This window comes from Mesoplodon densirostris, chromosome 15 (genome assembly GCF_025265405.1).
Source record: "Mesoplodon densirostris isolate mMesDen1 chromosome 15, mMesDen1 primary haplotype, whole genome shotgun sequence".
Taxonomy (NCBI): Eukaryota; Metazoa; Chordata; class Mammalia; order Artiodactyla; family Ziphiidae; genus Mesoplodon; species Mesoplodon densirostris.
In genome coordinates this window covers 336,027-348,821 of record NC_082675.1, presented here as the reverse complement: position 1 = coordinate 348,821, position 12,795 = coordinate 336,027, and the positions used below count along the sequence as shown (strand labels likewise).

The window sequence follows — 12,795 nt, the reverse complement described above, 5'->3', positions numbered from 1 at the left end:
CTTTCCTTGCTGTGATATTGACTTACTTCAAGGCCCCTCAAAAACAGACCCTGAGATACTTATCTGAGTGCAAGAACTTAGTGGGGCTGTGACCCCACAGTGTTAGTGGGAGAAGGGGAAGTGAGATGGGGCGGGGGAGGAATGCACAAAGGGTGTGCTGCTGGGAACGCTCTGAGGGACCAGGAAGCTGGTATCACCGTAACCCTCCTGTCTCTCAGTGACTGAGCACTACTGCAGGGAACATTAGGGCTCCAGAGTGTTTAGCATCCCTGCACATGGCCCAGACGTGCACTTGCAGCCCACGGAAGGTCTTGGTGGAGAGATATGGGCACCTGGGGCGGGCCCCACAGTCAGCTCGAGCTGCAGTGTCCTCTGAGTGTAGCTGAGGGAGCAGGTGAGGCTGAGGACCCATGGAGCGATCCCATGTGGCCTGTTCAGCTGTTTCCCCTTTTCCGCCAAGTTGGTGGTCGACTCCATTCAAACTTAATCTACTGTCTGCTTTCTGTTCTTGTTTACAGCGTTTAAATTTTTTTCAATACCTAGAGGATAGACATTGTATTCAGACTGGGAAACTAAGCTTTAAAAGGCATTCATTCCCTCAGATAGCATTTCTAGGTTTTATTCAGTAAGCACAACTATAGAAGGGTTCACAGGATTTTTTTTTTCCTAGAACAAGCCTTGCAAGTAAATGGTCACATCACTTGGCACAAGGATAACCAAGAGAAGCTTAAAAATATGAAACAAGATCAAGAATGTGATGCACTTGGAAAAAATTTCAATCTGAGCATGAACTTTGTTCCTTTAAGGAAATCAAACAGTGAAGGTGACATAGGTGGATTAATTTTAAAACATCATATAGATTTACTTATTCCAAAAGCAGATTATGGAAAAACAGAACCAGCTGACTTAAATGTATTTGATAAATTGTTTCTCCATACCAAGACTGAGGAAACTGATACTTGGTTAAAATACTATGAATGTGATAAGTATGATAAAGCTAGCTGTAAGAAGTCACAGATTATCATATATCACAGAACCCGTTTAGGGGAGAAGCTCTATGAATGCAGTGAATGTAGGAAACGCTTCAGTAAGAAATCAAGTCTCATTAAACATCAGAGCAGACACGTAAGAGAAATAGCCTACGGCTGTGGTAAATGTGGCAGAACCTTTCCCCAGAAGTCACAGTTTATTACACATCACAGAACGCACACAGGAGAGAAGCCTTACAGTTGTAGCCAGTGTGGGAAAGCCTTCTCCCAGAAGTCACAGCTGACATCCCATCAGAGGACACATACAGGAGAGAAACCCTATGAATGTGGTGAGTGTGGGAAAGCCTTCTCCCGGAAGTCACACCTCATATCACACTGGAGGACACACACTGGAGAGAAGCCCTATGGATGCACTGAATGTGGGAGAGCCTTTAGTGAAAAGTCAAATCTCATCAATCATCAGAGGACTCACACAGGAGAGAAACCTTTTGAATGCAGAGAATGTGGGAAAGCCTTCAGCAGGAAATCACAGCTCGTCACACATCACAGGACCCACACAGGAACAAAACCCTATGGATGTAGTGATTGTAGAAAAGCCTTCTTTGAGAAATCAGAGCTCATTAGACATCAGACAATTCATACTGGAGAGAAACCCTATGAATGCAGTGAGTGTCAGAAAGCCTTCAGAGAGAGGTCCAGTCTTATTAACCATCAGAGAACCCATACAGGAGAGAAGCCTCATGGGTGTGTCCAGTGTGGGAAAGCTTTCTCCCAGAAGTCACACCTCTTATCACATCAGATGACACACACCGGAGAGAAACCCTTTGTATGCACTAAATGTGGGAAGGCCTTCAGTAGGAAATCCCAGCTTGTCAGACATCAGAGAACTCACACAGGTGAAAAACCCTATGAATGCAGTGAATGTGGGAAGGCTTTCAGTGAAAAACTAAGCCTCACTAATCATCAGAGAATTCATACAGGAGAGAAACCCTATGTGTGCAGTGAGTGTGGGAGAGCCTTTTGTCAGAAGTCACATCTCATTTCACATCAGAGGACTCACACAGGAGAGAAACCCTATGAATGCAGTGAGTGTGGGAGAGCCTTTGGCGAGAAGTCAAGTCTGGCAACTCATCATAGAACGCACACAGGAGAAAAACCTTATGAATGCAGGGATTGTGAAAAAGCCTTCTCCCAGAAGTCACAGCTCAACATTCACCAGAGAATTCACACAGGAGAGAAACCTTATGGATGCACTCTTTGTCAGAAAGCTTTCTTTGAGAAATCAGAACTAATTAGACATCAGAGAACTCATACAGGAGAAAAACCTTATGAGTGCAGTGAATGTAGGAAAGCCTTCAGGGAGAGGTCAAGTCTCATCAATCATCAGAGGACACATACAGGAGAGAAGCCCTTTGAGTGCAGCGACTGTGGCAAAGCCTTCTCTCGGAAGTCGCACCTCATACCACATCAGAGAACCCACACAGGAGAGAAACCCTATGGATGCAGTGAATGTAGGAAGGCCTTCTCTCAGAAGTCACAGCTTGTTAATCATCAGAGAATTCATACTGGAGAGAAACCTTATCAGTGCAGTGAATGTGGGAAAGCCTTCTCCCAAAAGTCACAGCTCATTAATCATCGGAGAACTCATACAGTAAAGAAGTCCTAGGAATGGCATTAACACTAGTCTTTGACAGAGATCTTAACCGCATTGTACTTCAGAAGATGTAGTTATGGTAAATCTTCCAGGTAAGAGTCGCATCACGTTACATGTCTGAGTCCCTGTTTAGGGTAAGAACTCTTAAGTGAGGTTCAGCAGATTAATGTGTTTATTATTACATGTTAAAATGCATAGAGGTGAATGACGCTATGAAATGCAGTGGATTTCAAAAACCTTTCAAATCATACTCAAACCTTACACAGCAGAGAACTAACAGCAAAGAAGAATGCTGTGAATATCAGGAAGTCTTCCAGAGATCAGATCTCATTAGCTGTCAGAAACTTTCCCACTGGGAATGAATCCTAGTCCAGTGAGTTAAGGAAAAACTTCATGAACACAGCAAGTGAGATAATATTTTCATCAAGAAATGAAGCTCATTGTACACAAAAAGATGCCCTCAGGAATGAAAATCGATGAAAATACTAAATATGGGACGATCTTCAGCAAGTAACCCCACCATATTGTATTCTGTGGGTAAACCTAACAATTTGAAAACATTAGGAATATGTGCCCCTAGAAATAATGCTATAATGGAAAGCCATGCATTCTTTATAGACATGGGTACCAAAAATACCCAATTCTAAATGATATTTAGGCAGAAGTATGAAGTTTTTAAAAATATGTGACTAAATTGAGTCACTGGAATATCTAAATGAGAAATTTCTCAGTGGTATGTAATTGTGGCTTATTTTCCTGTGTCACATAACGTGTTTTGCATTTAGGAATTGCATATGGTAATGTAATTGGGAGCATGAGATGCACATGCCTTGTAGTGCCTCTGATGTCTGTCAAGACACATCACATGCCACTGGTTTTTCTATTTTAATGTTACTATAAAAATGGTAACTCATACATGTCTTGTTGCTCAGTAAGTAGCATGGGTAATATCACCACATTTCCTTTTCCTTATGATTTGTTGGTTTATAAAAGGGTCTATTGTTGTCACTGACCTTTCTCTTTAGTAACAAAAGCCAACATTATATAAAGTCTTTTGCATCCCCAGAGTCTGAGAAGCAGTTTATATAAAACCTGGTTAACAAGTATTCAAGGGCAGAACCGCAGAACAGCACAAGTGACTCATGAGCAGAGGAGAGGAGGTGTGTGGACTGCGGCTCTGCGCTCACCCTAAACGGTGGGACCCTCTCCTCACGGAGTGCGGTGCCCCCTGGTATCGTAAGTGCCATGTCACCCAAGTACAACTTGTATTTTAACTTACTGTGATGAAATAGCATGGATACTGTGTGCTGCCATTATGTTTTTCGTGTTCCGTAAGATATCTTGTAAAAAAATTAGATGCAGAAACCAGTTATTTGAGAATTTTGTGGTGAGAAGTATATTTTTGACGTATTCAAGGAAGCCTATTTTGCCTTCCTGCAGATTTCTGTGATTAGTGGACAAGTATTAGGAAACAGGTTTTTTATTATTTCATCATTTGAAATATTTGTGTTTCACCGGCCTTTCACCTGTTACATCATGCACATGGGAAAGTTACCATTGCATAAGTGTGGTTCCTTTTGAAAATGCATGAACTATTCCTGAGCTTATTTAGAATTTTGTAGTAATCTCCCTATAATGTTGCTTGACAAAGTCAACTGTATTTTTTGTGTGATGGTGAAATTCAGAAAAGTCCAGGATTGGCCTTGTTTCCAAACTTGGGAAAATCAGGCCTTCTCTCATGCATAAGTTGTTTTATCAGTGTGGTGTATGGTACCTTTGATTCTAGCAGTATTTTTCCCTCTAATTACCAATTTTACATCACGGTTGGAAAATTGGGACTTTTTTTTTTTTTTTTTTTTTTGTGGTACGCGGGCCTCTCACTGTTGCGACCTCTCCCGTTGTGGAGCACAGGCTCCGGTCGCACAGGCTCAGCAGCCATGGCTCACGGACCCAGCCACTCCACGGCATGTGGGATCTTCCCGGACCGGGGCATGAACCCGTGTCCCCTGCATCGGCAGGCGGACTCTCAACCACTGCGCCACCAGGAAGCCCGAAAATTGGGACTTTTAATAAATGATAATAATTTTGTGAACCATTGTTCCAGAATTTCAACAGCCAGATAATCCTTTTTTTCCATGTGGTAATTTTTAAAAGTCCCATTTCCCAAATTTTTATTCATACTCAAATTTATGGACTTCCTACTTTTCTTCCTAATACCTGAAGGTCATTTTACCAGGTGAGGGAACAAGTAGTTACAGTGTGGTGTTTTACTTTGTGGTGTTTTTCCATTTTTTCCTTTCCATCTATCCTGGGTCTCTTTCCTCAGCCTAGAGGTTGATTCGTTAGGTCTTGGATTGAGCTCGGGAGTCTGTTGTCTAAAAACTTTCTAATTTTGCTCACTCCTATTCTAGATTATTCTGTTAACTATTAAGTACTTAAGCTTAGAACTTCCTTTACGAGTTGATGGAACTTCAGCACTAGCCTCTTGATTGAATCCCAAGAGCAAATGTGTTTTCTAAGGGTCTGGTGTTAGTCATCAGGAGGGCTGATGCTGGCAGCAGAGGTTTTGTTTATCAAAGTACCTGAGGTGGAGACCCAGGTGTGTTGTGTAGAATTCACTGGGAGCTCTCTCTTCTGAAGGGTCACAAGAGGGCTCTGATTCTGAAATTGGAGATTCTTAGTGTCGTGTTTTAAAATTACCTTGGTAAACCACAAAAGAATGTGTCTCCACATTTCCCCTCATTGATCCTACCACAAACCCCACATCAAGAAGAAAACCACTTTTAAAGTTAGACTGGATTTACTTGCAGTTTCATGAAGCACAATAAATTACAGTGAGATTGAATACATGAGGAGGAGCATCTCCTTTCCTTTCCTGTTTCACCACCCAGTTCCCTCCGCTGGCCTGGGGACGATCCTGCAGAGCACAATTTCTGTTGTATCCCTTTTACTAAGTAGTGGATCTTCTGGAGGTCCCGTCTGTGAATTTTGAGACCTGTCTCAGGACTGCCTTGTGTTCAGCCTTTCTTTGTGGGCTTTGATATCTTCTGACAGTTATCTGTATGGGTCCATGTGTTCCTGACATTTTGGTTTCAAGAACATCACTTGTAGAGCCCCGAAATAAAATGAACCTAAAGAATACCAGATTTATCTACCAATACCTGTATTACATAGAATATACATGCATAGATATTTGGATTCTACACTTGGGACCTCAGTCATTTGGTCATTTATTCCAGCAATACGTGCCCAGGATGTCAATTTCAATGAGTTTGTTAGTCTACAAACATGGTACTGACAAGCTTTCAGATGTTGAGCACCTGGTCCTGGCCCACATGCTGATAAGCTAACTCAGCCATGACCCTTGCGGCTGTATTTGCATATTTTTGGCCCCTTTACTTTCATCCTTTTTTAGTCCATTTTTTGCACTTATACATAGTAGTTATTTTAAGATGCAATTCTGATTATGTACTCCTGTGCTGATGTATCGTGTCGCTAATTGTGGACTTAAGGTGTAATATGCTGTGGTACATGAGGACTTTTACACATCATTTCTGAATACTTTATCTTTCCTCTTACACAGTAGTTTTTTGGCTTTCTTGAACTACTCGCAGTTCCTTGAGATTTCTACAATCTCATTGTATGCTTTTTGCAAATCTACTGCCAGCGAAATGCCCTTTGTTACTTGTTAACGCCTCTTCAGCATATGTGAACCTGTACATGTATTTGTCACTGGTGGTATTTTCATTGCATGTTTTATCTTTCCCATTAGAAAGCTTCTGGAAAGCTGGGACTATCTTGTTTGTCTGTATAATTTTAGCAACTGAAGCTTTAGTACATAAATGTGGGTGGTGTCAGTGGCTGTGTTTTCTACCACATGGGGAAGTGTAGTCTGCAATGAGAGAGAAGAGTGAAGCCACCATGGAAGCAAAGTCATGAGCACCCTGGCTGCGCCCCAGAATCTGGTTCTTGTCTTGATGTCTGGGTTCATCTCTGCCCTTTTTCCTGCCTTGGTTGTTGGATTGTTCTGTGAGATATCCCAAACATCCTTCTAATAAATCCCCATGTTTGCTTCAGCTGGTTCAAGTTGTGTTTGTTACAACCCAACTAACAGCGAGGTCAGGCCGTGTCGTAAGTTGGGGCTTCTGGAAGCAGATACTGAGATGAAGTTGGGGGTGCAAGATGTTTATTGAGGATCAGCATGAAGTGATGGGAGAATTGAAAGGAAAGGATTGGTCAGAGGAAGAGGTGACAGTGCGCTGTAGGTTGTGGAGACCTTGGCCGGGCCGGCGGGGGTGCTGAAGCAAGCATCACTCGTAAGAGCATCTCGTATTTGGCCAGGATGCTCAGGCCCTTACAGCCCTGAGTGGTCAGTCAGCAGAGGCAGGCTGCCCTGGGAAGGGAGTGACCTCAGGTGAAGCGGCTCTTTTCCCCCTGAGGCCAAATCTGGACACGCTGGCGAGGGGGGGTGCATCCCTGCTGCTGGGCAGAAGGTCGTTCCCTGAAGAGGGACCTGGGTGGTGCATCTCCATGACTGCACAGAGCATCCCTTCCCAGTGCTGGGTGTGTCTAAAGAGAGACGAACAAAAGGGAGATCAGGACAAACTATAGCCCTCCTGTTGCAGTTGTTTCCTCTCATCTGTTACCCATTCCAGATTCTCACACAGCTACCACCCATGCTGGCGTCAGCATGAGCCACATCGAGAACCTGAGGGGCGTCTGAGGCCTGGTCACCGTGCCCTTCTCAGATCCCAGCTGCTGAGTTTCTCCAGGTACTGTCACAAGTGGGCAAGGAAGCCCCAGGAAGCCCCACGGTGGGTCACCCGAGTCCACTCAGACTCCTCCCGGCCCAGCTGTAGCAGCACCTGTTCTCCCTGTGGTGTGTCAGACACCCCTGCAGAGACCACGGCTTCGCTCACCTGATGGTCACCGGGTACAGGCACACAGTCCCCAGGTCATGGGCTTCTTATAATTAAGTGGAAGATGCTCTGTCCCTGTGAAACGTGTGTCCCTTTGGGGGTTCAAGACCTCTAACTCTGCAGAGCCCAGAGTGGATGGTATTGGAAGCACAAAGGCCCCTGGAGGGTCGTTGGTAGTGGTGGTAGGTGAGGCCTACCCTCACTTCAGCACCCAGACCCATGGGTTCTACTTTGAGGACACAGCACCATATAAAGGGCTTTTGTCCAATTCATAGGCTGCACTTTGAAAGGTGGCACCCTGTCCTGACAGAATATTGCTTCTGAGCTGGGGCTTCAGCTGTGCTTTCACTAGGCTGTTCCAAAGCTCTCTTGCACAAGCAGCTACAGGTGCACCCAGTGGGTCCTTTTGTGCTGAGCATAGTCTTGCACACCCTTTGGCTGCAAAGTGGGTCCTCTGGTCTGATGCAGCGTATGTGGGATCCCATACTGGCTGAGCAGACATTTCATAAGCCTCTGGATAGTGGTGCTGGCTGAGGCCCTCTGGGCAGAAAAGAAAACGCATACCTGGAATATGTGTCTCTCCTATGAGAAACACACCAGCCTTTTGAGGGCCAACATAGTCAAGTGCCAGTTGGTCTCCCCAAGGAATGGTGCTGTACTGGGGCTCAGTCTTGGTCTCTTATTTTAGACACTCCGTAGTGGCCAAATCAGCCATGGTGAGAGAGGCTCTGTGCTGTTGGATGGGGTGGACATTCTTGGCAATTAGAGTAACCCTTGCCTTGGATCCCTGGCCTTTGGTTAAGGGCCACCATGGTGGGGAAGGCCAGATGGATGGCTCTGAAACTTACTCCCCAGATAAGGTAGTAAATAAAAACAATACTGGGACTTCCCTGGTGGTGCAGTGGTTAAGAATCCGCCTGCCAATGCAGGGGATACGGGTTCGAGCCCTGGTCCAGGAAGATCCCACATGCCGTAGAGCAACTAAGGCCGTGCGCCACAACTACTGAGCCTGCGCTCTAGAGCCCGCGAGCCACAGCTACTGAGCCTGTGCTCTAGAGCCCGCAAGCCACAAGTACTGAACACGCGTGCCACAACTACTGAAGCTCATGCGCCTAGAGCCCATGCTCCGCAACAAGAGAAGCCACCGCAATGAGAAGCCCGCGCACCACAACGAAGAGTAGCCCCCGCTCACAGCAACTAGAGGAAGCCCGCGTGCAGCAACGAAGACCTAACTCAGCCAAAATAAATAAATTTATTTTTTAAAAAAACCACTACTGCCTTCCAGGTAGGGGCTGAGAGGGAGGGTGGCAGAGATTAGTGCTGTTCTTAAAGACCTGAAGGGTGCCTGGGGGGTGTCCCTATCATGCCCCTGTTTGATTCGGTAGCATAGCCCGGGTTATCCTAGAGAATGACTATAGGCTAAACACTAGGCTAGACCATAGCCAAGTAGTGGTCCAACTTGCACACGTGGCCTTGTTTCTGTAGCAGATTTACGTGCCCTTGGGTACATGGCATGCAGCCTTTGATTTGACAAGAGCGCTCTTTTTATCCTGCTCAGGAAAAAGGATCAGGAAATGTTTGCATTACCATGGAGCAGACAGCATTACACACTCGGTGTTATCCCAGGGCTGTCATAATATAGTCTGAAGAGATCCAGACTATCTGGATGTGCATAGAACATCAGCATGCTCCACTGAGGCAGTGAAATCCCTCCAGTCAAGCAGGATGCACATGAGGTGGCCAGCAGCCTGGGGACCTGATGCACTACACGCATCCCAGAGGCTGGGCGACACCCTGTGAAGGGTTAGCAACTTACCACAAAGGTAGCATAGGACTCACTTTGCTGCACACTACTTTATAGATTATTCAGGAAGTTTGGGGAGGCTGCTTTTCTAGTCAGTTACACATTTATTGACATCAAGTTATAGGTATTTTCATACTAATTTTGGAATCTCTGTATCTGTAGTTATGTTGATTTTTCTTTTTGAAAAATTCTTTTTTTTTTTTTTTTGGCTGCGTTGGGTCTTTGTTTCTGCACGCAGACTTTCTCTAGTTTCAGTGAGCAGGGGCTACTCTTCATTGCGGTGCGTGAACTTCTCACTGCGGTGGCTTCTCTTGTTGCGGAGCACAGGCTCTAGGCGCGTGGGCTTCAGTAGTTGCGGCACACGGGCTCAGTAGTTGTGGCTTATGGGCTCTAGAGCGCAGGCTCAGTAGTTGTGGCACATGGGCTTAGTTGCTCTGCGGCATGTGGGATCTTCCTGGACCAGGGATCGAACCTGTGTCCCCCTGAACTGGCAAACAGATTCTCAACCACTGAGCCACCAGGGAAGTTCTGAATTTTTCATTAATAATATTAGTGAATTCCCTTTTATTCTTGTTCCATCTTGGCAGAAGTTTATTAATTAGCTTTTACAGTGAACAAGATTTTGATTTTGTTGATCTGTCAGTACCTTTGTTTCTGTTCAGTTAATTAGCTGAAAGCTGGACATGGCAGAGGCCAATCCTAAGGCACCAGAAATTCCTTGGCATAAGTATTTAAAGAAATATGATTGTTGATCTAGATTTATCATGAGTAATTCACTCACCAATTCCTCCAATTTTGACCCCCAAGAGGGACCAGAAGACACTTCTTTTACCCGGACACTGAGACACTACAGGGAGATGGGAGTCCCAGCATCCTATAACAATGTGCTTGTTTTCCAAACTGCCCCCCCATACCAGCCCTAACCACGGATCTGCTTGCTTTTACGTTATGCCAGGTCTAGAATTTTTGATAAATTGAATCTTATAAAAGAAAATGTGCTTATCGGCTAAGAGTGAAGAGGGGAGATGCTGCCGCTGAAGTGAGACCCCTGCTATCAGAGGGGAGTGTAGGATTCTGGGAGGGAGCAGTCCTGGTAGCAGAATTTAGTTTCGAGAAGCTAGGTGGGCATGGTTACTGTGTCACTGAACATAAGTCCATGTACCCGACAGCACAGTGAGGCCCAACAATAACAAAACGTCAGAGTTTGGAGCAGAGGAAGGTTTATTGCAGGGCCAAGCAAGGCGACAGGTGGCTCATGCCTTAAAAACCCTGAACTCCTGGAAAGCTTTCCCCAAAGCCCTTTTATAGGAAAGGTGAGGGAGGGGCCTGGGTAGCTGTTGCAGACTTCTTGGTGTCAGATCGTTTGTTCCTGGGGTTAGGTCACCGTCAGGTCATGATGTTCCTGTAAACCTCTAACAAAACAGATGCTAGTCTCTGTTCTGTTTCTAAGCCTCCTGGCGACTTTTAACACTTAACAAATCCCATGAGCAAAGCAACATCATTACCCCTAGTTTACTTGTTCAAAGTCCCAAGGCTTGACTTTCGCCCCCAAGGTCCAGGGCCTACCTATGAGCAGAGGGTCCCTGCACGGGCTGGTCACCCTGCCCCAGAGTGCTTGTCCAGCATCCGGTCTGGGTCCTCCTGCCGGTACCCAGGCCTGGCTGAAGAGGCAGATCTCAGCTAGTGGCGCCCTCGGGCCAGGTCCCCAGACCCTGCCCAGCCGTCGTCACCGAGGGAGCCAGGCGCCCAGGACCCAGCTGGCCCTCAGCTCACCCACCAGCCCCAAGGCTGGAGGACCCGGAGGGCCCTGGGGAGAAGGCTGCGATCCACCTCTCACCACGCTCTCTGACCCAGGACCCCTGCGCGTCTGACTGTTGGCCCAGTGGGACCTCGAACCGCCAGGCTGACGCTCCCGAGCTAAGGGTCTCTCCCTTACGGTCATTCGCTAATGGCTGCTCCCCCGCCCCACCCCTCTTATAACTGCAGTGGGTTCAGGCCATGATGGTAGTCAGAATTGCTGGACCCATAGAGACCTTTGGAAGTGGTTAACTGATCAGGGGATCTTAAGGTCCAAAATAAAGGGACAGCTTATGAAGGTCTTATCTTTGTAATAAAAAGTATAGAAGCTGGATATCCTTGAGGATAAACCCTGTCATTGGGTCACAAGTACATACTGTAAAACTTAGGGACCGTCCACAGGCCATTTCACTGACTGTTTCTGTGTAAGCAGATAAACGTTAACACTGGTGGACTTACCCATGATCACCATCCCATTATTACACTATCTTTGCTTAAAAGGGGTCATTGGATCCGCACAAGATGAGTCACCGTGTCCCGTTTTCTTTCTCTGCCTCTTCTCGGCATCAGTGTGAAACACAAAACCCCACATGCTTGATGTCCACGAGCAAAGTGCCAAGCTCAACCACGTGACCTTTCTCTCATATTTCCTTATCCCTGCTGTCCCAGTTTTGTTCCTGTTGGGATTCTAACAACCAGCCAGGTCAGTTACTTCTGCCAAGCAATTGGTCCATATCCATGTTCCCAGCCACCCCTCGTCCTACATGAAGCAGGGTTCCAAGAGTCCTGCTCAAATCTTTGGCCACTGGGAAGGTTTCCCTTAAAACTGTCCTTTAGGGTCTTCACAGAATGGGGGCTGCACATCAGCGGTCCCTTCAGATGGTGCTGATGCATCTGTGAGCCAGGCCTGTGGTCATAGGGAGCCCCCCATGAGGGACATAGGGGTCTGGACTCCCCATTAAAACATTTTACTTTTGGACTTTCCAGGGCCCGGTCCCAAATAAATCATTTCCACAGTACGATGAATTGCAGCAGCAGTCAACGAACCCGATAATCCACCTGAGGATGGCCGTCAGTGGTCAATGACTGCACAGCGGTGAGGCTTGGTCTCTATTAGAGTGTGTGGCATGCCAGAATCTGTTTCTCCAATGCAGAGTCGTTCTCTGCCACAGAAGTCATGGCCTTGTTACTGAATCCGAGGGCTTTGTAGCTCTATTAGAGACTGAAGAAGACTCCCCACAGCATCCCACCTGCCTCAGGTCCTAACACAGCAAGAGCTGCAGCATCATGTGGCTTCATCTGGAGGATGAAGCCCTGGGCCTTGCTGCCGAGCTCTTGCTCTGGGCTCTGCTCAAAACTGGAAGCATTCCAAGATACCCACAAATTATTCACAGTAGAATTTCCAAGTGTGTCCCCAACTGCCTTCCAGATTCAAAGTGTTGTACGTCTTTGTGGTGTGGGGTGTGAGTTTTAGTACCTCATCCCTTACTTTAGAGGGCTGTCCCAGCATTGCTGGTTCACTAAACTTCTAAAAACGTCACTGATATCAGGCTCCTAAGTCTTTGGGGGGGGGGGTTTACCTCCCACCTTTTGGGGCATGTGTGCATCATCAGGGCATCTTGGGTACTTGCT

At 46.3% G+C, this 12,795-nt stretch overlaps 1 protein-coding gene across 11 annotated transcripts in view; it reads left to right on the top strand.

Annotated features, from left to right (window-relative positions):
- ZNF84 (zinc finger protein 84) overlaps nucleotides 1-12,285 on the top strand; it is a 33,740-nt gene extending 21,455 nt beyond the window's left edge. For 9 of the 11 annotated variants that reach the window (XM_060118963.1, XM_060118962.1, XM_060118960.1 and 6 more), the window contains one exon: nucleotides 671-6,719. In XM_060118963.1, the coding sequence (XP_059974946.1) occupies nucleotides 671-2,655 (1,985 nt within the window). In that variant the 3' untranslated portion in view covers nucleotides 2,656-6,719. Of the gene's footprint in view, nucleotides 1-670; nucleotides 6,720-7,298; nucleotides 7,416-12,150 lie in introns of those variants that run through there. The other 2 variants (XR_009534519.1, XR_009534520.1) reach the window with 2 other exon arrangements.
- Nucleotides 12,286-12,795: the final 510 nt, after the last annotated feature.